Here is a 27,714-nt window from a genome sequence, read left to right as displayed (position 1 = left end):
AAATAGCATTTTCAAAATATAGCATTTAAAGAGTCCTTTTTGTACTGTTCCTTCCCCAAAGCCTTGCTTTAATAGAGAACAATGTGAAACAGTCTGTGGGGGCCAAAGTTGGGGATTCCTATGCCACCGCCCCTCATGCAGGGGATCCCTGTGTTCACAGAGGCCCCCATGGCCTGCTTCTGAGACAGCAATGTGATGCTGCGTGAACAGCCTGACACAGTAGGTCTGGCTTTTATAATGCAAATTTCCACTTTAAACTCAAAGGTAATTACAGTATTTTAACGTACCTTTCTCATGATCGGTAGTAAGTTTCTCCAGTGCACACTCCGCATCAAAAATGTACCGGTAAAAGCACAGCTGGGTGTACAGGGACTTGTCAGAATACTGTAATATAACAGAAAATAAATGAATACTACTATTGGGGAGGGGAAAGCGATGGAGACCACTCTCAGCAGAGTGTGTCCCCTACTTTCAACTTCCAAATCAAGCAGCATTTTTTAAAGAAAGGGGGTAAGAAGGGCAGAATCATACTAATGGTTTGTCCCTCTTATATAGCATATACACCTTTCATAATTCAGAATATATCCTGCCACTTCGATCATAGATTACTACTTGCGAAGCTGCAGACTGATTACTCCTGCTGTCAAAAACCTGATTTTGTCAAATTGCAAATTCCTATGCACTCATGACAATTTGCACTGTTAATTGGGAAAAGTGCTATGTGCTTCCTAACTGGGACATGTCCATGCTAGCAGGAAGTTAAACAAATTCTGAAAACTGTTTAACACATATTGCTATACCATGAGCCCCGTTTTATGATTTGTGGTGACAATCCATTGCCTGTGCCAGGACTAGCTCATAGACTCAAGTAACATCTTGACTATTTGCTCTGTGGTAATCATAAGTAGGCAACGTATGACCTCTGAGAAGTACCATGTGAAATGAAATAACCAAGGTTTTTCATCCCACCCATGTCAAAACACTCATTTAATGACCTTGGCAAGTTCTAATTCAACAAAGTGTAGGAGATGTGTCTGAACTATTATTCACTCAGCAAACATATACTGAGCATTCCTGAGGTTATTTAGAGTCACTGTGTATTCTAAGCAACTGTGTCTCACTCTGTGTGGGAAAAAACACATGCAGTCAATTCAATAACCAACATGAGAATTATTTGGTGAGTCACATTCAAATGCACTTCTATCTATTTTAAATCAACTGACCTAGGAACTTTCTTTCCATCTTCCCATGGGGTTAGACACTTGGGAAACTCTGGAGCTGGAGAACAATGAGCTCAAGCTTTGGTGTTTTCCTTGAGGGGTCCTACCAAGGTGAAAGAACTAAGCCCTCAGAACTTTCCAAATCAGAAGCTCAAATAACAAACATGTTACCAGTTTCTCCCTTGCTGCCTTGGAATGACACATAATTTAACCAACACTGAACACCCACTGTGTGCCAAGTTGGTTGAATGAATGAATTAATGAATGACCACAACAGCCAAGTCATTTGTACAATTCATGCAGCAAGGCCAGGTGGCACACACATACTATCATGTAAATACGAAGTTAAGGAATACCACTATCTACAACTGGATACGGAAACAGCACTATTTTCAAAGGGAATCTCTTTGAGTAATCAAGTATTAGATCCAAGGATCCTACTTGGGTCTTAATGATGCAAAATTATAGTCAACCCAATTTGATGCAGGAGTAACTAAAATTCAATTAGAGCCCACACTTCACCTTTCTGCTCATTCCCTTATAAAATGTGTTACTAAATTTAGTGTATTTTAAACTTCTTTGGCTATTACAAATGGTATCTATAAATATTCGGTAGCAGGAACAAACCCACATGGAGCAATTTATCGGTCAGGGCTATTGTCTTTTTTGTGTGCACATTCCTTCCACAAGTCTCTCTTTCTTTACCTGAACCTATTTTAAAAAAGTATACACCTAGAAGCCTATTTTATTTCTTATTAGCTATTCTACAATATGCATCATCATTATACTATTATACACCAGTTATTTTTAGCGAATCCTGATTACTGCTTCCTGGGGGAAAAAAAAGGAGGACGACGGCGATTAAGTTATTTGTTTAGTTTTTTAGATTCAGCAGTAATTGCTGGTACACATCTCCCTGACTGCACACATGCTGCAGGTTGAATAGAACACTGAAATTACCTCCTTCATAATAGTTTGTTTTGATAATGTATTGTGTGTCGAGATGATGAGAAACAGTTGCTGTCAATTTGATTAGCCATTATATTTTTATGTTAATTGCCATTATTGGGTCCATTCTGTTTAGTGTCACCATAGAAGCCATACAATGTTAGCATAAATAACAAATTGGAGTAAATTAGGAAGATATATTTTTGCCAATTCATTTTAATTGCCCCTCAGTCCTTCCGTTGGTTAACGCAGCTGTTGACCCATAATAAGCGCTGGGTCAATATAGCTGCTTGTCAATTCAGAAATGCAAAGTGCTGTGTTGCTGGTAATGGATATACAACAACCTTTGCCAGCCAACTGAAGCAAACGAGTGACAACCCACATGAAGGAATAAAGCGTCAGCCACGGAGTTTAGTGACCTGATATTAGTAGGCAGGCTAATTGAAAGTCACTGCCTAAATGGATAAGGAAAATAGGGGAAAAAATTAAAAAGGAGTTATATATTTTAAAAAAATATACCAACACCTCCTGCCCTTTTGATTCCTGACATATTTTGCAATTAGTAAACTGGCTGAAAACAAAAGGCCCTATTAGATTTTCAATGTCAAATACAATTAAGTGGTTTTAAAAAACACACATGAAACAGAGAAAACTATAGTTTAAATGAACAAGAATAACACCTACTTTTGTTGTCTTGATTTTGCACCACTAATTTGTGATCCCTTGGAGATTTTTTGTGTTTTTTCAAAAATCTTTACCATCTTTTCTCTTTTGCCTTTGATGATAAATTCTTCTAATCAAGAAACCTGACACTCTCTAGTCTTCTCTGAGATCTTCAGCGTTTTTTTTTCTCACACTTAAATGCTCATTTTGACTGTACAAGATTGGATGGAAAATACTTCAAGAAAATAAGATGATATTTTAACATTTCTTTCTCTCTCCAGCTTTCACTTACTGGTTTAAAATGTTCGATTTCTTGCTCTTTCCTTGAAAATTGCACTCAACACAGTGCCTAGGCTTCTTTCAGTCTTCCTTTATAGTTAGAACATCATGTACCAAAGTGGCCGACTGTGATTTGGTAAGGACAATACTGAGCTGAAATAGCTACTGTATGTATCACGCTCTGCATTCAAGTTAGTTACTTGGAGTGTTACCAGAGTAATAAGGGTGGGCCATGGGTGCACTCACAGGTCCATGTACACACAGGGGCAAGGAAAGAACTCTGTTTTGATACTTGGCACATGGGGGGACTTGGCAAATATTGTCAAAGAAATGAAGGGAAAAGGAAAATGTTTTAATACCACTGTTACATATGTGTCCGTTTTGAATCCTGTAATCAGATTATATTAGAAACAATACAAACTTCATTCTTTCTCCAAGCCAAAGTACTTCATGACCAAAACATAGTCCTGAATCCATTTACCAGTATTATCCAGTCTCTCTCCTGAGATTTCTGATGAGGCTCTATATCAATGGTACCTTACCTGGCTGAAAACCAGAGCCACCTTTCTGGCTAAAAGAAGTGCTGATAGCCAGGTGTGGTGGCTCACACCTGTAATCCCAGCACTTTGGGAGGCAAAGAAGGACAGATCACTTGAGGTCAGGAGTTCGAGACCAGCCTGGCCAATATGGTGAAACCCCATCTCTACTAAAAAAAATACAAAAATTAGCTGGGTGTGGTAGCGTATGGCTGTAGTCTCAGCTATTTGGGATGCTGAGGCGGGAGAATCACTTGAACCTGGGAGGCAGAGGTTGCAGTGAGCCGAGATCACGACACGGCACTCCAGCCTGGGCAAAAGAGTGAGGCTCCCTTTCAAAAAAAAAAAAAAAAAAAAGTACTGATGATCAGACCTCAGCCCCAGAACAACCAAATGAGAATATAGAGTGGAGCGCTGGATATGAGCATTTTAAAGGGCTGCCAGGTAGTTCTAGTGGGCAGCCTGAGATGAGAACTGCTGTGCTACACACTACCTGCATTGGGGATACTTTTAGAACCATAGACTCTGATCCTTCTGATTTGGCTCAAGATCAAGGAATTTATGCTATCCAAATAGGCTGAGAAGTTTTCATGAGAATCATTTCTGAGGAAGATGCTTGCTTGTTTAAGCAAGTTATTTCAAGATTAGGATAGGATATATTTTCTTTTTTTTTTTTTTTTTTTTTTTTTTTTTTTTTTTTTTTTGAGATGGAGTTTCGCTCTGTCGCCCAGGCTGGAGTGCAGTGGCCGGATCTCAGCTCACTGCAAGCTCCGCCTCCCGGGTTCACGCCATTCTCCTGCCTCAGCCTCCCGAGTAGCTGGGACTACAGGCGCCCGCCACCTCGCCCGGCTAATTTTTTGTATTTTTTAGTAGAGACGGGGTTTCACCGTGTTAGCCAGCATGGTCTCGATCTCCTGACCTCGGGATCCGCCCATCTCGGCCTCCCAAAGTGCTGGGATTACAGGCTTGAGCCACCGCGCCCGGCCAGGATATATTTTCTGTTACATAAAATACAGGGCAGTGTTAAAGCTGACTTGCATTTTTTTGGTCCTAAATTTTTACTGAATTATAATAAAAACACAAGAAGTACACAAATACTAGGTGTATGGCTTGATGCACAAAATGAACACATCTCTGTGATCAGTATGCAGAGCAAGAAACATTACCAGCACCCCAGAGGCCCCCTTGTTCCCCTATTCCCCATCTTCCCCTCAAAGCCAACAATAGATTTGCCTTTAAAACTTTATGTGTATGCAATCATACAGTTTGTGTTCTTTTCTTTCTTTCTTTCTTTCTTTTGAGACAGAGTCTCGCTCTGTCGCCCAGGCTGGAGTGCAGTGGTGCGATCTCGGCTCACTGCAAGCTCCACCTCCCAGGTTCATGCCATTCTCCTGCCTCAGCCTCCTGAGTAGCTGGGACTACAGGCGCCCGCCACCATGCCCAGCTAATTTTTTGTATTTTTTTTTTTTTTTAAGTAGAGACGGGGTTTCACCATGTTGGCCAGGCTGATCTTGAACCCCTGACCTCAGGTGATCCGCCCGCCTCAGCCTCCCAAAGTGCTGGGATTACAGGTGTGAGCCACCGCGTCTGGCCGTTTGTGTTCTTTTCTATTGGGTTTCTTTCTCTCTTTTTTATTTTTATTTATTGCGAGACAGGGTCTCACTCTGTTGGCCATGCTGGAGTGCAGTGGCGCAATCATAGCTCATTGCAGCCTTGAACTCCTGGGCTCAAGCAATCTTCTCACTTAAGCCTCCCATGTAGCTGGCACCACAGGCATGCCACCACACCCAGCTAATTTTTTAAAAAAAACTTTTAGTAGAGATGAGGTCTTGCTATGCTGCCCAGGCTGGTCTCGAACTCCTGAGTCACCACACCCAGCCTTCTTTTTCTCAACATTGTGTTGGTGAGATTCATCTATGTTGTTCTGTGTAGCAGTCACTCATTTCTTCTCCTTGTTGTGAGTCCCAGCTACTCTGGAGGCTGAGGCAGCAGGACGGCTTGAACCCAGGAGGCGGACATTGTAGGGAGCTGAGATCACTCGCGCCACTGCACTCCAGCCGGGGCAACAGAGCAAGACTCCATCTCAAAACAAACAAACAAACAAACAAACAAAAGGAATGATGCTACTGTGAATACTCCTGTACATGTCTTTGAAGCACATATTAATATGTATCCTTTTCTGTTGATTACAGTTTGGAGGAGGGGAAATGTTGAGTCATAGGGCACGCAAATGTTCAGCTTTAGTAGGTACTGCCAAACTGTTTTCTGAGGTATCGATTTCAACCGACTTTCTTTTGAACTGGTTTGACAATACAGTCTTTTACTTTATATTTCTAAGATATTTGCATGGGAACATAACCAGTCTTTTCTCTCTCATTTGTAGGGACAGCAGAAATTGGCTAAGGTCATCTCTTAACACAACTTGCCCCTGACTTAAATTCCTTGAGGTATGAAGAGTTGGACTCATGACCTTAGAGATTATCCACAGCAAAATCTTAATCTCAAGTTATCACCCTCATACAACCCAGAACATGCAATGCAAGGCCTGCCTCCTTGCATCATCAACTGGTACATTCTCATTGATGTAAAATTCATTTTGGTGAAGCCTGAAAAATATCAAATAATGAAGGAAAATCAGCTGCCAAAAAACCCAAAACGTACCCCCAAAGTAAACACCACTGTTCTAGTAGAAGCATAGATAATCCAGCACTCACTATAACTGTAAAATATAATGAAGGTGTATTAAACCGCATTACTTTGCAAATGGTGAAGATACAGTTAAATCTAGGTATCATACCATATAGCAGATTCAGAGCTCTAAACCTCACTAGCACTGACAGAGATCATGAGGTACATGTCTAGAAATGAAAAACCAGCTTAGGATAGTCTTTGCTGAAAAATCCCTACTAGCACCCTCATCACACACAGGATGAAGTTCCAACCCTTCAGGTTCACTCTCACAAGTTTTCTATATGCCCCTCAACTGCCAGCCTGGCCATATACCCACGCCACCCTTATCACCATCCCCTGCTACAGTCAGGAAATGTATCCTTCCTTCCTCCGCACCCTTGCTCAAGCAATTCCACCCCATTCAGGTCTATCATTCTGGTCTTGATTAAAGATTCAGTCAGTTCCTATCCACCTCATCAGACCCCACAGTCATCATCATCTTCATGAAGCCTTTTGTCCCTCTATAATTCTGTCTGTTTACTTTCCACCTCTCTCCTGTGTCCACATGGCTCACTACACCCTCTGACCCAGAGCTCCCACCCCAAGTAGTCCTCACTGGTTTTATCACCCCTTGAGCCTCCTAGGATGTGAGCTGCTATGGGCAGAGACTACAGGTATTCCCCTCTGCAATGCTAGTACCTAGGACACAGCCTGGCATGTACCCAGCCCTCAACGAATATTTGTGGAAGAGATTCAGAAAATCTGTCTCACACCTCTCATTTAGCCTCGACATATTGCTTAATGATACAACACTAGCCCTTTGAATTGATTTCTGATGTGTCCTATGTGTATCTCCCCATGGAAGACTGGAATAGCAGAAAGACCATAGGCTTTGGGGTCAGACTGAATCTGGCTTGAAATTTAGCTCTACCACTAAAGGCTTGGGTGACCTTTGACAAACTGTTTAACATATTCACACCTCGATTTCTCCATCTGTAAAACAAGACTAACGTATCTTGGGAATGTTGTTAAAATAACAAGATACCATACAAAAAGCACCTAGCACCATGACTGCTACCAAGTACACAGTGGATATGTGATAGATCCTATACGTTTCCCAATTAGACTATAAGCTTCTAGAGGGTTTGATTTGTGCATCCAACACAATGCCATGCCAGCCATAGGTTCTCCAGAAAGTTTTGTCTAAGGAACATGTCTAAATTCTTGAACATGAATGTCTCTTTTAAATGAATGCATTCAAAACTGCTATTTCTACAGCATTTTACTAAAGATACGCCTTTGAATTCCAGTATTGCTCAATTTCCATATACCTTTAGGCTTTATGTAAATTATTTATCTCGATTATGAAAAGGTTGAAATAAACTTTCTTGTTTTCCCTGCCACTCAATTACTTAGTTTTCTCGCCATTTTATTTGCAATATCTATGTTAACTTAGCTATTTTGCAAATGTGGAACAACAGAGGGTGAAAAAATAAAATACTGGTTTGCCAACTCCACTGTACTTCTTTGCAAAGGAAATTATTTCCATAGGCTACAGAAATAACTTATTTGGATTACTTCAATTAGTTCTAATACAAAACATTGCCACCACTTCATTAATCAGCCGCTTGTGAGGGTTACTTTTCCAAGAAGTCTTTTTGGTAATTTGATTAGAAAGAATGGTGGTGCACATTATCATCTGATTCAGTATGTCCATCAAGTAGACAATTTACGGCAAGTTCTTGATAACGATGGGCTTAAAAAACACACAGTAATTTCTTCATTTCAGAATCCTTTTTTTTTGTAAAGATGAAGTTATTTTTCAAAGTCTTTGGCAACACACGTTGCTGAATAAGCATCAGGAAATATTTCAGTGCTTTAAGAGGCATTTCACTCTTTCCCTCTCCCCACAGACAACCCCCCCACGAATGATGCAGTAATTAAAACCTAATTATTATCTTCATTTTAAACAAAACCTAAAGTGAATACCAATTAATAACAACATACTAATGAGCATCTGCTGTGATGAAATTGAATATGAATGTGCTGCAAATTTCGGGTAATTTATTTTTTTTAGGGGAAGTGCCACTGGTCGCATTCTGCTGTTAGAAGATTATATAGAATGTACACCATTTTCTATCAAGTCGTTCTGCACATGGCAATTTCCATCTGAGGAGACACGGCTGGCTTCAACACTGCAGATGTTGAAATAGCCAAATATTGGCCATGGGGTCCTCACTGGGACTGAGGACAATTCTAGGACTCTATCTTGAATTTACTGCCCTCCCTACAAAAGGTTTGCTTAATGTCATTATTTCTAGGTTAACCTAATGTCAAAAAAAGATTGAATTTGTCCTCTCTTACATGTAAGCATGCATCAATACCTCAATGAAAATTTAAATATAAATTTCAAACCAGAAGAAACAATAACATAAAAATCAAGGTTTGTAAGTCATACCCTTGGATTCCACTGGAACTTTAAGATGGTCTAGAAATGTTTATGGATGCTTAAGCTGGAGACACCCTTAAAACCTCGAAGTGCTGAGACAGTCGGCCAAGTTCAGATTTATTAATAGTACCACATCACGAAGTAAAATGTAGTGGTAGAATGAGGTTCTATAGATTAGCTTCGAACTCCCTATCTATGGTATGAATGGGTAGGGCTAGATTAGTGTTGTTCAAATATGTACTATTTGTGGGCCTCAGGGGCTTCTTCATTTATTAAAGTATATATTCATTAAAAAATTTTAAAGGTTCACTCACATGTACTACATACCAACTTTTAAGACCTTTAAGACCCCAATATATTAACTGGTGTTCTCACTGACAGACTTGTAAAAAACAAAGTGAAAACAGACACCTATATTGAAAAAATATTTTTCTGTTTTATAGATGGGAATTCTGCATGAAATCTTATTTGGAAAAAATGGGGCCAGGAACAGTGGCTCACGCCTGTAATTGTAGGGCTTTGGGAGGCTGACGTGCGAGGTCGTTTGAGGCCAAGAGTTTGGGACCAGCCTGGGCTACATAGCGAGACTCTCTCTCTACAAAAAAATAAAAATAAACTAGTTGGGTATGATAGTGCATGTCTGTAGTCCCAGCTACTTGGGAGGCTGAGGCAGGAGGACTTCCTTGAGTCCAGGAATTCGAAGCTGCAGTGAGCTATGTTCATGCCACTGTACTCCAATGTGGGTGACACAAAGAGATCCTGTCTCAAAAAAAGCGGGGGTTTTCTTGGATTCAGTAATTTCTAGGATTTCTTTTCAGATCTAAACTGGATGAAAAACTGCAACGTGACTTTGTCTTCTTATTGGCCAAAAAAAGCCACTTGTCCCTCTTCCCTGGCACATTATCTTATTAAAATAAAAATTCTCTATTAATTTCCCATTCCACCTCCATCCACAAAAAAAAAAAAAAAAAAAAAAAAAAAAAGGCAAAACTGACATCTGGAATGTTTGGTCAGCTTTCGAATATCTTAATAACTGGTCCCTTGGTGCTGTGATAAACAAATATCAACAGTGACTAAAATAAATATACATGGCTACTATAAATACATTGGAGTAACATCAGGATGAAAACTTAACCTTTTAATTTGGTCTGAATGTTAAAGTGCTTTCTGGGTTAGGTGACTTCTCAGAAGAAGTTCCGCTTCATATGAAAACGTAGGATAAGTTAAAGTTAGCCTACTCTCATAGCATGAGCCACCCGTACTCATCAGAAAGACAACTATTCATTCATCTAACATACTGAGAATCTACTACTTGCCAAGGCACTGTTCTAGCTGCTAGGGCTACATCAGGGGACAAGAGAAAAACTTTGAAAGATTGCAGAAGCTTACAGTCTGGTGTGGGTACATCTTCTCCAATACTGTGACACAGTTAAATGTGGATATTTCCATTTATACACCCCACTCTTCACGTCAACCACTGTCTTTCTATAATTTTTAACGGCATATATCACCTTTCATTTTCTAACAGAATAATTTGTTTGTTTAAGTTCCGATGCTACACTGAGAGGTATTTGATGGTCCTATTCATTTTTTTATTCCTGACAATATTTTTATCAAAATGCTTGTTCAATAACTAAATGAATTACTCTGCTAAACAATAAAAAAAAAATTCACAACCCTTGCACTTGCATAGCATGTGATATTTTTCAAAGCATTTGATCCTCAAAACAACTCTGTGAGGTCAGGAGAAACTGGGATTATTTGCTTTATTTTACAAAGTTCATCAAAGTGAAGTCGTCTGTTTATAATACTAGATCTGGTCAGTAAATGGGGTAGCTATGGTTTGTTTGAAACCTCTTAGAAAAACTGGTAGTCAAAATTAGAATGATTATTCATAGCTAGAATCGAGAAGGCTGCATATTTTTATTTCCAAACATCATCTCACTTCTTGGCATGAAATGCTGGTCTAGGATTGAGCAAGATAAAATAAAGTCCATATATGCATGCTATATATGGATTAAATCACAATATGCTAAAGGAGGGGCTTAATGAAGTTTAGCACGATAGATTAATGTCAATTTGACACTTTCTAGTTTTCAGAGCACTCTCCTTTGCATTATAGTTTCTCCCATTTGATCCTCAATATGTGAGCTACCTATTCTGATTATTCTCATTTTACAGATAAGAAAGTTGAGACTCAAAGAGGTTACTGGGCTTGCCTTAGGTCAAGCAGCCAGTAAGTGGCAGAGCTAACACTTGATGCCAGGTTTTCAGTGTCCAAGCCCCTTGATCTTTTTATTATGCCACTTTTCATTGATGCATTTTCAACTATGTCATTCTGTGTTAATCAGTTCTTTTGTGGCCAGTTTTCAACCTGACATACTTGCCAGAGACAGTCCATTCATATGCACCTGGTACCTCCCTCACACAGGTTACAATGATGTCACATTCAGGGTATAGTTCACTATATAGGTCAAAGTGGCTGAAGCACAGGGCCATAAAAAAGGCCACGGGCCTGGGGGCTAGAGGCAAAGGCTGCAATGAGAAACTGACCAAGCCAAATAGACAAGTTTTCCAATGTGTACCATTGTTGTGCTAGGGACCCAACATCTAACTGTGTCGACTTAATTTCATAATTCTTGTTCTTCATTCCAAGAAGCACCTTTAGAAATGGCACCTTTGATTAAAAAGATGTCAAAATTTGTGGGGGAGATGGCCGGGCTCAGTGGTTCGTGCCTGTAATCCCAGCACTTTGGGAGGCCAAGGTGGGAGGATCATCTGAGGTCAGGCATCTGAGACCATCTCGGCCAACACAGTGAAACCCCATCTCTACTAAAAATACAAAAATTAGCCGGGCGTGCTGGCACACACCTGTAGTTCCAGCTACTTGGGAGGCTGAGGCAGGAGAATCGGTTGAATCTGGGAGGTGGAGATTGTAGTGAGCTGAGATCGTGACACTGTACTCCAGCCCAGGCGACAGAGTGAGACTCTGTCTCAAAAAATAAATAAATAAATAAAATTTAAAAAAATTGGGGAGGGAGAGCATTAGGAAAATAGTAATGCGTGTTGGGCTTAATACCTAGGTTGATAGGTGCAGCAAACCACCATGGCACACATTCACCTATGTAACAAACTTGCACATCCTGTACATGTACCCCAGAACTTAAAATAAAAATTGAAATTATAAAAAAGAAAAACGTCAAAATTTGAGTTCCTAGAAGTAAAATTTATGTTCCACAGTCTATGTATATACTTGAATAAGTGTTCATTTGGCTTTAGAAATTCCTAACAAAACATCAAGAGGCTTTCTCAGTTTTACAAATGAAAAAACTGAGGCTCAGAGGGGCCAAGTAACCTCTCATTTGTAAATGGCGGGGAGGTGGGGGGGGCAGGGGAAGGGGAGACATGACCTCAAGACACGGTCAAGAAGATTGAATGAGATAATGTATAGGAAACAGTAGAGTATCTGGCATAAAATTAGCGCTAAGTAAATGGCAGTGAGTACTGTAACTATTTATTAGCTATGAATATTTGTCTTTGGGAAGTTTCCTGAGATAAACAGACACTTGTAAGAACTTAATCTGGCATAGAGAGAATCAGGAGGCTAGCAGAATAAGTTCTTTAGAAGAAAGGTGCTAAGTAAAGTCAAGGTATTTTAAACTACTACATGTAAAAATACAAAATGAGACAAGTATAGTGTGGTGGTTAAGAGCACACACTCTGGAACCAGACTGTGTTCAAATCCTAGTTCTACTTCTTAATTAATTAAATGTGTGGTCTTGGGCAAGATATCTGCTATAATTTGGATGTCTGTCTCCTCCAAATCTCATGTTGAAATTTGATCCCCAGTGTTGGAGGAGGGACCTAATGGGAGGCGTTTTGATCATGGCAGTAGATCTCTCATGAATAGATTACTGCCCTAAGGGGAAGAGTGGCTAAGTGAGTTCTTACTCTATTAATTCCCTTTAGATCTGGTTGTTAAAAAGAGCCTCACACCTCCCCTCCTCTCTCTCTCACTTCTCTCACCATGTGATCTCTACACAGCCAGCTCTCCTTCACCTTCCCCCAAGAGGGGAAGCAACCCGAGGCCCTCATCTGATACAAATGTCCAATCTTGTCTTGAAGTTCTCCAGACATCAGAATCACGAGTGAAATAAACCTCTTTTCTTTACAAATCACTCAGACTCAGGTATTCTTTCATATTAACAGTAATGTGAAGTAGATAAAGACAGCATCTAACCACTGTTTCCTCATCTGTAAAACAGGAATAACAACAGTGCCTCATAGGATTATGGTGCACATTAAATGAGTTTAAATAGAGAAAATGCTTGGAACAGTGCCTGAAACATAGTAGCTGGTATATGTTTGCTTTAAATCTTTTGGGGGGGGGGTTAAATTTGGCTACAACAAACCTTTAATGTATCTCTACTGTCTTTGCTTTGTTCTAGACTGTTTGTCAGTCTATAATGAGGTTATATCCCTTTATAAGCTACTATGAAACAAATGTAGCCACGAATGTAGTTTTAGTGACTAATAGTTTCATAGAACAGCATAGACTCACATATGTAACAATAAAATTTTCAAAAATGATGCTTAGGAATATTCAACAAGTGGTGTGCTTTTTTTTTGTTTTTTGTTTTGGTGGTGGTGGGTGGGGTGTGTATCAGTTATTCTTTAACGGAAAGTGTAGAGGCAGATTTTGGAGAGCGCTTTGCTCACTATCCTCAAACTCTGCTTTTTGGTATCATTTGGTCTCACATTAATGATAACAGGCATACTGATAATATAATGATAACAACAGATATAAAATAGTAGTTAATTGTGTGGCTTCTAGAGTTGGACAGACTGCTTCAAATTCTGGTCATTTAACCTCTCGAAGCCTTGGTTTACCCAGCTGTAAAATACCCATCAGAATGTTGTAAGGATTAAGTAAGACAATACATATAAAGTGTTTGGCAAAAGTCTACTATCTGGCACATGGTAAGCCCTCAATTCACATTAACTATGTCCTCCTATTTCATTCAGACTTAATTCTTGTCAATGTTCAGTTCTACTGGTCAGACTACATTTGGCCATTATCCTGTTCTAGCCAGCTCAGTCAATGAAATACATTCATACAGCTCACCCCTAAATATGGCTGCTAGGCTCTGAGGACACAGACTCTCTATCTTAACTAGCCATCATAATGAGAGATAAGCAGTAATTCTCTAAGAGATCATTTAGTGGAGTCCATTGGTTTGGACTTTCTTTAGGAAATTTCGGATAGCTATTAACATAATTTAGTTACTGAATCATGGTAGAGGTCTTGTGACTTTCCTCCATGATACTGTGAATAAGTAGTTATTCAGTAGCAAGTAATTGTAGGTATAGTTTCAAATATCAGCAAATTAAATTTCAAAAACCAAAGAAAAAGTAATAAAATAAAGGGTATTAACATACATGCATGTGTAATTCACTAATTCCTTGTCTAAATTCTTCCAATTTGCCAGGACGATAATGGCACTGCAAAAATAGAGCCAACAAAAAAAATGACTTGGCTGCTTTTTGCCTTTTTTTTTTTTCTTTTCAGATGGACTCTCACTCTGTCACCCAGGCTGGAGTGCAGTGGCGAAATCTCAGCTCACTGCAACCTTCACCTCCTAGGTTCAAGCAATTCTCCTGCCTCAGCTTCCCGAGTAGCTGGGATTACAGGCATGAACCACCATGTCCAGCTAATTTTTCCATTTTTAGTAGAGACGGGGTTTCACCATGTTGGCCAGGCTGGTCTCGAACTCCTGACTTCAAGTGATCCACCATGTCCAGCCTGCCTTTTCATGTTAGAAATTAGTGTTAGAAACTTGTTTAATTAGAAACTAGGTTTGCTTGTATACAAGATCTGGTCTTTCCCATTGAAAGCTTACCTAGGCTGCTTTCTACATGCAATAGAAAACAAAACTATTCTACAGAGAAGTATTTAAAAAATACAAAAAACAAATTGGCTAATGCATCTTCCTTGGAATAAAATGCATAGCCATGAATGTGTTCTCTCTCACTACTTTCACCTAAAGAAAGGAAACACTCAGTTCCTGTAATTTTTATCTTAAGCTTTTGCAACTCAAAAAATTGTTTGGAAAAATCAGAAAAACAAAACAAAAAACCTGCCCATGCTATACATCCTCCCAGTCTAGGTCTCAAAGCATGGGAAGTCCTGTGATAATATATCCCATTGATGTTCTCTGTCCTCTTTTAAAAATTGTTCTCAGTGGCCAGGCGTGGTGGCTCATGCCTGTAATCCCAGCACTTTGGGAGGCTGAGGCAGGTGGATCACCTGAGGTCAGGAGTTCGAGACCAGCCTGGCCAACATGGTGACACCTTGTCTACTAATAATACAAAAATTAGCCGGGTGTAGTAGTACAAATCTGTAATCTCAGCTACTTGGAGGCTGAGGCAGGAGAATCACTTGAACCTGGAGGCGGAGGTTGCAGTGAACCAAGATCGTGCCACCGCACTCCAGCCTGAGCGACACAGCGAGACTCCGTTTCAAAAAAAAAAAAATAATTTCTCAGGTGCTTGTGATAGGCCTCATTCCAGCCTCAACATATTCAGATGCCATTCCACTGTAAATTTTCTGTCTTACCTATCTATCGCCCTCTATCTGGGATTTGAACAGAAGGTTCAAGGATCAACAACATAGGAATTCTTCAACTCCCAAGCCTGTTATGCCAGTATCTTATCTGATTCCTTGGCAGTCTGTATTAACATTAAAGTGTTTTGTTTCTTCTGCAATCCTCTTGGCTCTAATTGTCCCGTAATTTTCTATGACTATAACAGAAGTGCCTCAATTTGAGCTCTAGCAGGTCTGTTTCTCTGAAATCATTTTTTACTGCCCATTTATCTCATTTGAAGGTCTGGCACATTAGTCAGTACACACCGTGGCACTCAATTACTCTGAGACAGATAATCCATGTCCTCATTCTTCCCCTTTTCTGCCTTAGCCACTTCACTTCTCAGCAGTTTTTCCAAAGGCAAAGTAAGATAAAGTAATACATCCCCTGAAATATGGTACTGACCCATAGAAGGTATTCAATAAACACTATTCCAATGTTGACAAATAAAGCATGAAATCAGCCAAATTTTGCTGTTAGCAACACTCAAAGTTTAGAGGGATGGGAAGTGGGGATGACTGGTTAAAAACTGAAGTTCTAATTATCTGTGAATTTCATTTGTGCCGGTGAGTGGTGTTCACAATATTTTCTTAGTAATATAACCCCTTTTTTTAGATAAACTTTTATAGAGCAACCTCATATATAAAACAAATAAAAATAGAAATACTCCAGGAATGTTTTTAGATAGGGCCTGGGGCCTCATCCACAGAATGCAGCTTCAAACACTTTTTAATGCTAGTAAAAAATTCCACAAAGTGTATCAAGAATTTAGGAACTAGAGCTTTAGGCTCTTCAACATAGGCCAGTTAATTTTGTGAAGAAAATTGATATATCATCAAGTGAAGATGAGTATGTGAATTTGCTAAGCCTAATATGAAATGGTATACAATCACAGCCATTATAAAATAAAATAATAGGAAAGAAAATATCTTTATTGGAATATTGTTCCCCTTCAGAATTGTAATAGGTGGGTGGGGCTTAAGCAGAAGCCATTGGAGGCAGTTTGAGCCTTCAGTCATCTGCAGGCCTGTAGGAGGTCCCACCTGCCAATGACTCCACTGTAATCTATTTCACCTTGCTCACATATACTGTTTAACATTTGTAAATGCAAAATAACCTTAACCAGTAATTTTAAACCAGGAGAACAAAAGGAACTTGATTGAAACTAATTTACATTTTCAATTATTATTACAAAATTTAGAAACTGTGCTCTTTTTTTGTGTGGTCTGTTTGTTTTTAAATCATCTCCCTTAACCCATAGGAAGGGATGGTTGAAAGGGGTTCCAGAATGCTGGCTGTAGTGAAATAAAGAGAAAACAAATCAGGATAGAGTCTGTTTTTCCCTATGATGCTATCTATGCTCCCCCTGGATAAATAAAATAATGATAACTTTATTTATTTATTTATTTATTATTTTTTTTTGAGACGGAGTCTCGCTCTGTCGCCCAGGCTGGAGTGCAGTGGCCGGATCTCAGCTCACTGCAAGCTCCGCCTCCCGGGTTCAGGCCATTCTCCTGCCTCAGCCTCCCAAGTAGCTGGGACTATAGGTGCCTGCCGCCTCGCCCGGCTAGTTTTTTGTATTTTTTTAGTAGAGACGGGGTTTCACCGTGTTAGCCAGGATGGTCTCGATCTCCTGACCTCGTGATTCGCCCGTCTGGGCCTCCCAAAGTGCTGGGATTACAAGCTTGAGCCACCGCGCCCGGCCAATAATGATAACTTTAAACAAATCGATGTCTATGTTGCATAAAAGAATGTGGAACTACTGTTGTCAAAACACACTCTGCTTCACAAATCCAGATTTTCCTATTCAAAATGCTGTCGTGTTTTTAAGGCTTTACATTCTTATTTGAAGGGCTAGAACTTGCATGAGTGGCCTGACACTCTGATGTCCAAATCTATTCTATCAATTTTTAGGAATGACTTTCCTTTTTTTTTTTTTTTCTGCAGAGGGTGGCGGGGGAGATGTTTTACTTTCACAAATGTGCTTTAGCAAAGAGAATATGAATGTTTTGTTCCTTTCTCATAGTTGGATACTTGTTCCTTGGTATGGATTCCCGGCCAAAAAGTTTAGTAGGGGCTCCCAGTGACATTTATTTAGGTGTGCCTTGTCTTCAGTGTGGCAGTTTTGGGAATTACCTTCTGATGATCTGAATGTTGGACATTCACAGAAGTTCTTGAAACAGAATTATATCTTATCAGGCCACAGAAATTCTATTAAAAAAATCTTACTTTAAAAATTATTGCATAGTAAAACTGGTGGGGTACAGTTCTACAATTTTTTTTTTTTTTTGAGACAGGGTCTCACTATGTTGCCCAGGCTAGTCTCAAGCGATCTTCCCGCCTCAGCCTCACGAGTAGCTGAGATTAAAGGCACATGCTAGTGTGCCTGGCTCAGTACCATGACTTTTTAAAAAATATTATTATTTTTTGAGATGGAGTTTCACTCTTGTCACCCAGGCTGGAGTGCAATGGTGCGATCTTGGCTCACTGCAACCTCTGCCTCCTGGGTTCAAGTGATTCTCCTGCCTCAGCCTCCCAGGCTGGTCTCGAACTCCTGACCTTGGGTAATCCGCCTGCCTCGGCCTCCCAAAATGTTGAGATAACAGGTGTGAGCCACCACGCCCGGCTTACCATAACTGTTCTTTTTTTTTTTTTGAGACAGAGTTTTGCTCTTGTTGCCCAGGCTGGAGTGCAACGGCGCGATCTCAGCTCACTGCAACCTCCGCCTCCTGGGTGGGTGTAAGTGATTCTCCTGCCTCAGCCTCCCGAATAGCTGGGATTACAAGTGCCCGCCGCCATGCCCAGCTAATTTTTAATGTTTTTTAGTAGAGACGGGGTTTCACCATGTTGGCCAGGCTGGTCTTGAACTCTTGACCTCAGGTGATCTGCCCACCTCGGCCTCCCAAAGTGCTGGGATTACAGGCGTGAGCCACCGCACCTGGCCTTGCCATGACTTTTTAAACACACGTAACACACCACAATCAGGCTGAAGAATAGTCCCACCATGCTTCAAACAACCCCTCATGCTGCCCCTTTGCAGTCACACCATTCTCTAACCCATGACAACCACTCTTCTGTTCTCTACATCATTATAGTTTATTTTCAAGAAATGGAATCATACAGAATGTAGCCTTGAGTCTTGGCTTCTTTCACTCAGCATAATGCCTCTGCTATTCATCCAAGTTGTTGGGTGTATCAGTAGTACCTTCCTTTATGTTGCTGAGCAATATTCCAGGGTAAGTACCACAGTTTCTTTATAGTTGTTTCCAGTTTCAGGCTCTTACGAATTCAGCTACTATAAACATTCATGTATGAATTCAGGTATTTGTATGAACATAAGTTTATACTTCTCTAGGGTAAATACACAGGAGCAGGACTGCTGGGTCATATGTTAAGTGTTTATTATTACTCTTTATAAGCAAGTGTTAACCTTTTCTGGGGTGGTGATACCACTTTACATTCCCACCAGCAACGTATGAGGGTGCCTGTTGTTTTGCATCCTCACCAGCTTTTGGTATTGTCAGTATTTTGTATTTTAGCCATTCTAATAGGTGTGGAACCATATCTTGTTCACAGTTTTATTATTATTTATTTTTTAATTTTTGAGGCAGGGTCTCATTCTGTCACCCAGGCTGGAGTGCAGTGGCACAGTCACTGCTCACTGCAGCCTCAACCTCCTAAAGTGTTGGGGTTACAGATGTGAGCCATTGTACCCAGCCTTTCTCAAGGTTTTAATTTGCATCTCCCTGATGCTAGTGATGTTAAACATCTTTTCACATGTTTGTCATCCTTATATTTCCTATGGTGAAGAATCCATTCAAGTCTTTTGTTTATTTTTAAATTGGATTGCTTGTTTTACTGTTTTGATAGTTCTTTATATACACTGGATACAGGACCTTTGTTAGATATGTAATTTGAAAACATTTTCTCCCAATCTGTGGAGGTCATTGCCTTAATAGTGTCTTTTGCAGATCAAAGGTTTTTAATTTTGATGAAGTCCAGGTGATCAACATTTTTCTTTTATGGATCATTTTAGTCCCATGTCTAAGAACGCTTTGCCTAACCCTAGGTTAGGCAAAAATATTTTCTCTTATGCATTACTTCTTAAGTTTTATAGTTTTACATTTAGACCTATGATATATTTAGAGCTAATTTTTGTATCAGGTATGAGCTTTAGGTCAAGGTTCATTTTTTTCTGCATATGGATATCTACTCTTTCCATCACCACTTGTTGAAAGGACTATCCTTTCTCCATTAAATTGCTTTTGCATGTTTGCCAAAAATCAAATGGCCACACTTGTGAGAGTCTATTCTCTCTATTCTCTTCTATTGGTCTTCGTGCCTATTATTTTGCCAGCTCCACAGTCTTGATTACTGTAGCTTTGTAGTAAGTATTAAAGCTATGTATTGATTCCTCCAACGTTCTCCTTTTTTGCTTTCTTCTTAACTATAAATACAATTTATTTAATAGACATAATATTGGACTATTGAGGTTATCTGTTCCATCTTGAATGAGTTTTAGGGTTTATGGTTTTCAAGGAATTGATCCATTATGTTTAAATTGTCAAATATGTGGAGTATTCCCTTATTATTTTTAAAAGAAGTCCATGGGGGTCTAGAATTCTGGATAGTGCTGATTTGTATCTTCTTTTTATCTTTGTCAGTCTTGCTAGAGGCTTATCAATTTTATTGATCTTTCCAAGTACAGATTTTAGTTTCATTGATTTTCTCTATTTTCCTGTGTTCAATTTCATTGCTTTCTGGTCTCATCTTTACCATTTCCTTCCCTCGGCTTGCTTTGGCTTTTACTCTTCTTTTTCTATTTTTTAAGGTGCAAACTCAGGGTATTTACTTGAGATCTTTCTTTTCTCCTCATATAAACATTTAATACTATCAATTTTCCTCTAAGCATTGCTTTAGCTGCATCATCCTACTTTGTTCAGGCTTTTACTTTCTCCTTTATTCATCTGATTCTAACAGCCTGATTATTTAATACTTATCTGTCAAATTAACTGGCTGATTTTTATCAACTGGGTGAATATACCAATACCTTAAAACTTGTTATTTGAGTTTTTTACTGATTTTGTGTATTCATGATGAATAAATGAGCATCGGTAACTGACCTACTTTGTGTTACAGTACACATCACAGTATATATTGTGTTTTTCACTGTCTGATATTTTCATTTTCACCCAGTTCAAAATATTTTCAAATTTTCCTTAATACCTCCTTTGACCCACAGATTATTGAGAAGTGTGCTATTTAATTTCCAAGTACTTGAAGACTTTCCTGTCATTGCTCTTTTGATTTCTAAAATTTAATTCCAATATGGTTCAAGAATATAATTTGTGTGATTTCAATTTTTAAAAATTCATTAAGGTTTTATAACCCAGAATATGGTCTCTTGTTGAATGTTCCATGTACACTTGAAAAGAATGTGGATGGTGTTATTGTTGGATAGCATGTTTTATAAATATTAATCAGATTAAGTTGTCAGTTCTTCTATATCCCTGATTTTATGTCCAGCATTTCTATCAAATGTTCAGAGAGTAGTGTTACACTTGCCAAGTATAATTGTGGATTATCTATTTCTCCTTTCCTTTCTGCCAATTTTTGCTTCAGGTATTCTGGACCTCTGTTGTTAGGTGCATATGCAATTAGAATTATTCGTTGTTCTTGGTGACTTAGCTCTTTTGTCATTATGTAGTATTCCTCTTTAGCTCTAATCATTTTCTTTAACCTGAAGTCTAATTTTCTGCTACTAATATATCCACTCTAACTTCCTTTTGATTAGTGTTTGCATGGTATGTCTTTTGCCATTTTCTACTTTTAATGCACCAATATTCTTCTACTTTAAAGTGAATTTCTTGAAGGCAGCTTAGAGTTGCATCATTTAAAAAAATCATTTTGGGGCTACCATTTTATTATTTATTTTCTGTTTATTCCTTCCTCTTTCCCATTTCCTGCCCTCTTCTTAGTTATGTGAACATTGCAAATTTTATTATACTTTAGCTATTATTGGATTTTGACATCTCTTTATATAGTCTATACATTAGAATGTCAATGTACATACTTAGAATTAAAATTTTACCACTTCAAGTGGAAGGCAAAAACACATATAGACCCCATTTCCCTCTCTCTTTATGCTGTAGTTGTCTCTATATTACATCTATGTACATTGAAAACCTCATCAGACAATGCTGTAATTTCTGTTTTCAACTGTAAAACATATTTCAACAAATTCAAGAGGAGAAAAATAGTCTGTTATACTTCCCATTTTTGTTGCTCTTCCATCATCCATGATGTTCCAAGTTTCCTCCAGTATTCATTTCCCCTCTCTCTGAATAACTTCCTTTAGCAATTCTCAGAGCTGGTCGGCTGGCAATGAACTATCCTACTCATCTGAGAATGTCTTTCTTTCACTTTTACTCCTAAAGAGTATTTTTTGCTGGATATAGAAATTTGTGTTGATAATTGTTAAAACACTTCCAAAATGTTCCACTTCCTCTGGCCTCCATGGTTTCTGATGAGAAATATATCATCATTTAAATCATTTTTTCTTGTATATGTCATTTTTCTCTGGCTTTCAGAATTTTTTGTTTTAAACAATTTGATTATGGTTTACCTGGGAATAAATTTATTTTATCCTGTTTGGGGTTCTGAGCTTTTTAAATCTGTAAATTCATGTTTTCTGCCCAACTTAGGCAGCTTCAAATATTATTTCTTAAAATAATTTTTTTGGCCCTATGGTCCTTTCTTTGGTATTCCAATGACATGAGTGTTAGATTTTTGTTATTGTTCTGCAGGTCCCTGATGCTCTGTTCTTTTTTCCCCCTCCCAATCTTTTCCCCTCTCTTCTGTATACTGGATAATTTCTTTTATTCTCTTTAACAGGCTGGAATGCAATGGCATGATCTTGGCTCACTGCAACCTCCGACTCCTGGGTTTAAACAATTCTCGTGCCTCAGCCTCCTGAGTAGCTGGGTGACAAGCAAGTATCACCACGTCCAACTAAGTTTTAAAAAAATTTCTAGTAGAGATGAGGTTTCACCATGTTGTCCAGGCTGGTCTTGAACTCCTGGCCTCAAGTGAACTGTCCGGCTTGGCCTCCCAAAGTGCTGGGATTTACAGGTATGAGGAACCATGCCTGGTCTACACTGGATAATTTCTACTGATCTATCTTCAAGCTCATCTACTCTTTCTCCTGTCGTCTCCATTCTGTGATTGAGCCCACTGAGTTTTTTGCTTTGGTAATTATATTTTTTGTTTCTAATATATCCATTTGACTCTTCCTTGCATCTTCTATTTTTTTTTTTCCCCCAGGAGGGTGGGGACCATTATGAGGGTTTCCAACCACTCTGTGAGTTAAAAAAAAGAAAAATTATTTCAATAGTTTTTGGGGGTACAGGTGGTTTTTGGTTACAAGGATAAGTTCTTTAGTGGTAATTTCTGAGATTATGATGCACCTGTCACCGAAGCATTGTAAACTGTACCCAATGTATAGTCTTTTATTCCTCACCCCCTCCATCCTTCCCCCCAAGTCTCCAAAGTCCATTGTATCATTCTTATGCCTTTGCATCCTCATAGTTTAGCTCCCCCTTTTAAGTGGGAACATACCCACTTATAAGTGAGAACATACGATACTTGATTTTCCATTCCTGAGTTACTTCGCTTAGAATAATGGCCTTCAGTCCCATCCAAGTTGCTACAAAGGCCACTATTTCATTCCGTTTTATGGTTGAGTAGTATTCCATGGTGTATATATACCACATTTTCTTTATCTACTCGTTGGTTCATGGGCATTTATGTTGGTTCCATATTTTTGCAATTGGAAATTGTGGTGCTATAAACAAGCATGTGCATGTGTCTTCCATATAATGACTTCTTTTCCTCTGGGTAGATACCCAGCAGTGGGATTGCTGGTTCAAATGGTATTATACTTTTAGTTCTTTAAGGAATCTCCATACTGTTTTCCACAGAGGTTATACTAGTGTATATTCCCATCAGCAGTGTAAGAATGTTCCCTTTTCACCACATCCATGCCAACATCTATTTATTTTCTGACTTTTAAATTACGGCCATTCTGGCAGCAGTAAGGTGTTATCTTATTGTGGTTTCATTTGCATTTCCCTGATAATTTACATGTTACATTTCTTTGTTGAGATTTTCTATTTTTCCATTCATTTAAAAAGTGTTGGCCAGGCGCAGTGGCTCATGCCTGTAATCCTAGCACTTTGGGAGGCTTAGGCAGGTGGATCATCTGAGGTCAGGAGTTCAAGACCAGCCTGGCAACATGGCGAAACCCTGTCTCTACTAAAAATACAAAAATTAGCCGGGTGTGGTGGCGAGTGCCTATAATCCCAGCTACTCGGGAGGCTGAGGCAGGAGAATCGCTTGAGCCCAGGGAACGGAGGTTGCCATGAGTGGAGATCACACCACTTCACTCCAGCCTGCGTGAAAGAGCGAAACTCTGTCTCAAAAAAAAAAAAAAAAAAAAAAAAAAAGTGTTCACCATTACTTGTTGGAACATTTGGATAATAACTGCCTTAAAGTCTTTACCATATAATTCTAATATTATTGTCATTTCAGCATTGGCATCTTTTGGTTCGTGTTCCATCTCCTCCCGCCCCCCTCTCCAGCTATCTGTGAATTTCCTGGTTCTTCTTATAGGATTTTCCTGGTTCTATCTTACAGAATTATATCCTGGACATTTTAAATAGTATGAGTCTCAGGGTCTTCTTTCAATCCTATGAAAATTGTTAGTATTTTCATTTTAGCAGGCAACTGACTTCATTAAGTTTGGGCTGTAAGCTCCAATCCACTTTCTGTGTTGCCAGTGTGTCAGTTCAGCTGTCAAAACTTTTGCGGAATTTTTTGGATCTGTCTCCTCTGTGCACTATTAGGTAGTCAATCTGGGTTCTGGGTGCTGGTTTTTATTTCAGTTCTCCATGTCTTTGGTATGTTGATTAGGATTAGACCCTTTCTTTCCTTCCATAGGCCCAGAAGTTCATTAAAAACTTTTATTTATTTATTTATTTATTTATGTATTTATCTTTGAGACAGAGTCTTGCTCTGTTGCCCAGGCTGGAGTGCAGTGGCACGATCTCAGCTCACTGTAACCTCTGCCTCCTGGTTTCAAATGATTTTCCTGCCTCAGCATCCAAAGTAGCTGGGATCACAGGTGCGTGCCAGCACGCTGGCTAATGCTTGTCTTTTTAGTAGAGACAGGGTTTTGCCATGTTGGCCAGGCTGGTCTCGAACTCCTGACCTCAAGTGATCCTCCTGCCTTGGCCTCCCAAAGTGCTGGGATTACAGACATGAGTCACTGCACTCGACTCATAAACAACTTTATGGGGCCAGTTTCCATAAGGCTTTCTCTGTCATCTTCCTGGTACCTTCTAGTTCCCTGCAGGTAACTACTGTTTTCAGTCCTCCAGTCAGAAAGCTGTGTCTTTAGTTATTCAACTTGTCATGTATTTTTGTGACTGTACTCCAGTTAGGACCAATGGATAGGAAGAAAGAAAGAGAGGATTCAGGGAAGAGATTTCCCCTCCTTGGAGTTCTGGCTGCTGCTGACTCTCACTGCAGCTTCTGTTGCCACCATAAGGTTACTTGAAGACTGATGCATGAGTGCATGAAGAAAAAAAAAAAAAAAACACAAAAGAAAGCCATGGGGATTTCTACATTCTCTGGGTGTTACCTTTGCCACTACTTGCTTCTCCTGGAGCTCGCTGTCTATAGCTTGGTGCCCACACTTGGTTTTATGCTGTGTTGCATTTAGGCAGGGGAATATCAGTGGACAAAATGGCAAATTTACTGCTGGTTTAAAGGTACTTGAAATCTGGTCATTGGTAGGCACAGTGGCTCAAGTCTGTAATCGTAGCACTTTGGGAGGTCGAGGTGTGCTTGAGTTCAGGAGTTTGAGATCAGCCTAGGCAACATAGCAAGACCTCATCTCTACTAAAAACAACAACAAAAAAAACTAGCCAGTCATGGTGCCAAGTGCCTGTGCTCCCAGCTACTTGGGAGGCTGAGGCAGGAGGAACACTGGAGCCCAGGAGATTGAGACCACAGTGCGCCTTGATCATACCACTGCACTCCGCCTTGCTGACAGAGTAAGATCCTGTCTAAAAAAAAAAAAAAAGAAAAAGAAAAAAGAAGTCCGATCTTCATCTTTAACCTACCTGCTACTGTCTACTTTTCAGTCTTCATGTAACTGCTCCATGCATGCTGTCCAGGTTTCACAGTTGCTTTCGATTGGAGACAATAAGAACTATTCTTACTCCATCTTAACCTGGAACCGAAATGCTGGTAGAATTTGATGCTAGGGTTTTCATCTTCTGGGACTACTTCCCCAATCCATGTTCACAACTTTGTTTACAATCTGGATCAAAATTTTTATATTCTAAGAAGCCTTACCTTACTAACTACTTTACCCTATCTCTTCAGCACTGATGTATTAATTCTATATGTTGTTATATTTTAAGAACTGTTGTTTTGCTTCAAAAGTCTGTGCTTAGTTCCCCATATTCAAGCTGTATAAAGGCAGAACCCATTGTTTCAAAATGTTTTTTGTTTCCCACATCCCAGACCAGGATCCTGGAGATAGACAATATTCAATAAGTTTAATTACCTGGTTGACAGATGTTCCAATCAGTCTTTCTAAAAATAAGAGTGTCTTTTGTACATTATGAGAACGAAGAGAAAACAATAAAGCAGGGAGACAGTTAAGGTGCTGGTTAATCATCAAGACAAAACGAGGTACAGTGGGTTCTGCTACAGTGCTTGTTTTGAATATGAAAATTTATTCCAGTGCCATTGATATATCACGGAACAGTTTGAACATAACATGAATTTCGTGTTTGCTCGTGCATGATTTTGTCTGAAAGAAATATTAGGTGAATGCAGGAAACTGTACCCAAGCTATACAGGAATATATAAAACACACACACGTAAATACCTCAAACATCAACCAGTTACCTCAGTTCACTGTGCTACACTCACCAACATCTGGTGTTTGTTACAACTTTCCTTCCAATTTCAGATAACCTTCCATTCTCTACGTCACCATGACTCACAGCTGCAATCCTTCTGAGTCCACTTTCACAAGCAAACTTTAGGTCTTTTTCAGGGTAAAGTATCATATTTATCGTAATATTTATATATTTCTTAGCTACTGAAGATATGTAAAACTATGTCACTGTTTTCATTTATGTTCCTATATCCTTTTTCATGTGTCACTGATGAAGTTTTTTGTGTGTTGCCCTAACCTTTCTGATTTTCCATAAACTGTGTGGTTGTCATTATGTGATTTTCCATAGCTTAGTAATTTTTAGGAACACATACATTGCATTATAGGACAGTGAGTGTAAAGAAAGAGGAGAGGGAAGACTGGTGGAAGGACAAGGCATAAGGATACAAACAAGGAACAGAATATGGAGCATACTCTCAATATTTTCTTAATTTCAAGATTTGCCCTAGAAGATTTTCCTTTAACCTATAACCATCCAAAAAGAAAGGCATAGTCTGACACCACTAAACTGGAGTCTAACAGTCACATGATAGAATAGTTTGCTCTAAAGATTCAACTTCAATTTCCTGTTTCTAAGGCCATACAGCCTCCTAAGGCTGTTTTCGTAATACTGGAGCATCTTCTAAATAGATTGTGTAGAGAAAGAGTAGAAGGCACCAAATCCTCTACCTTCTAAGCAGAAGCACAGAGAAGGGACTGACAAGAATGTCTTCCTGCCTCCTCAACTTCACCTATTTATATCCTACTGATCCTACCAGTCTTAGTTTACATCTCACCTTTTCTATGCAATCTTCTCTTATCATCTCCTCTAACTACTTATGTACATGTTTACACTAAAAATTAGTACAGCAGTTGTTAATTACTTCCCACCACCCCTTCAACACACCTGCATATGAACACACACCCATCTGAGACAATGGCTCATTCCAGCTGTGATTCTCATGACTTTCAGGGATCTGTACATACATGTACAGGGGTGTGTGTGTGTGTGCATGCGTGCGCGTGCAGAGGGGTTTCTCTGGTTCTGTAATTTTGCCTCATTGGCTAGACCGTGAGCTGAAAGTCAAACACAACTCACTTTTTTCCCCTAAAGTCTGTTAAGAGTACGGATACTGCTATGCTATATGGGGTCCACAGGCAAGATGTTACTTTTAGGTGAATAATTAAATACATTAGAATTCAATTGAGAATTATTAGCCTGTAAGAAGGAATCCCTCCTCCATTTCCTTCTATATAATGTCACAGGGGAAGAAGGATTGGAGTAGCAAATCCT

At 39.3% G+C, this 27,714-nt stretch overlaps 1 protein-coding gene across 1 annotated transcript in view; it reads right to left on the bottom strand.

Moving 5' to 3' along the window:
• Positions 1-27,714, bottom strand: part of POLA1 (DNA polymerase alpha 1, catalytic subunit) — a 308,663-nt gene that overhangs the window by 72,112 nt on the left and 208,837 nt on the right. Inside the window, exon 36 of the mRNA XM_050777347.1 lies at positions 288-384. Coding sequence (XP_050633304.1) covers positions 288-384 — 97 coding nt within the window. The remainder of the gene's footprint in view (positions 1-287; positions 385-27,714) is intronic.

The sequence above is a fragment of the Macaca thibetana genome, chromosome X (genome assembly GCF_024542745.1).
Source record: "Macaca thibetana thibetana isolate TM-01 chromosome X, ASM2454274v1, whole genome shotgun sequence".
NCBI classification, from domain to species: Eukaryota; Metazoa; Chordata; class Mammalia; order Primates; family Cercopithecidae; genus Macaca; species Macaca thibetana.
Note: the sequence above shows the minus strand (reverse complement) of the source record. Positions and strands in the feature narration are given on the sequence as shown.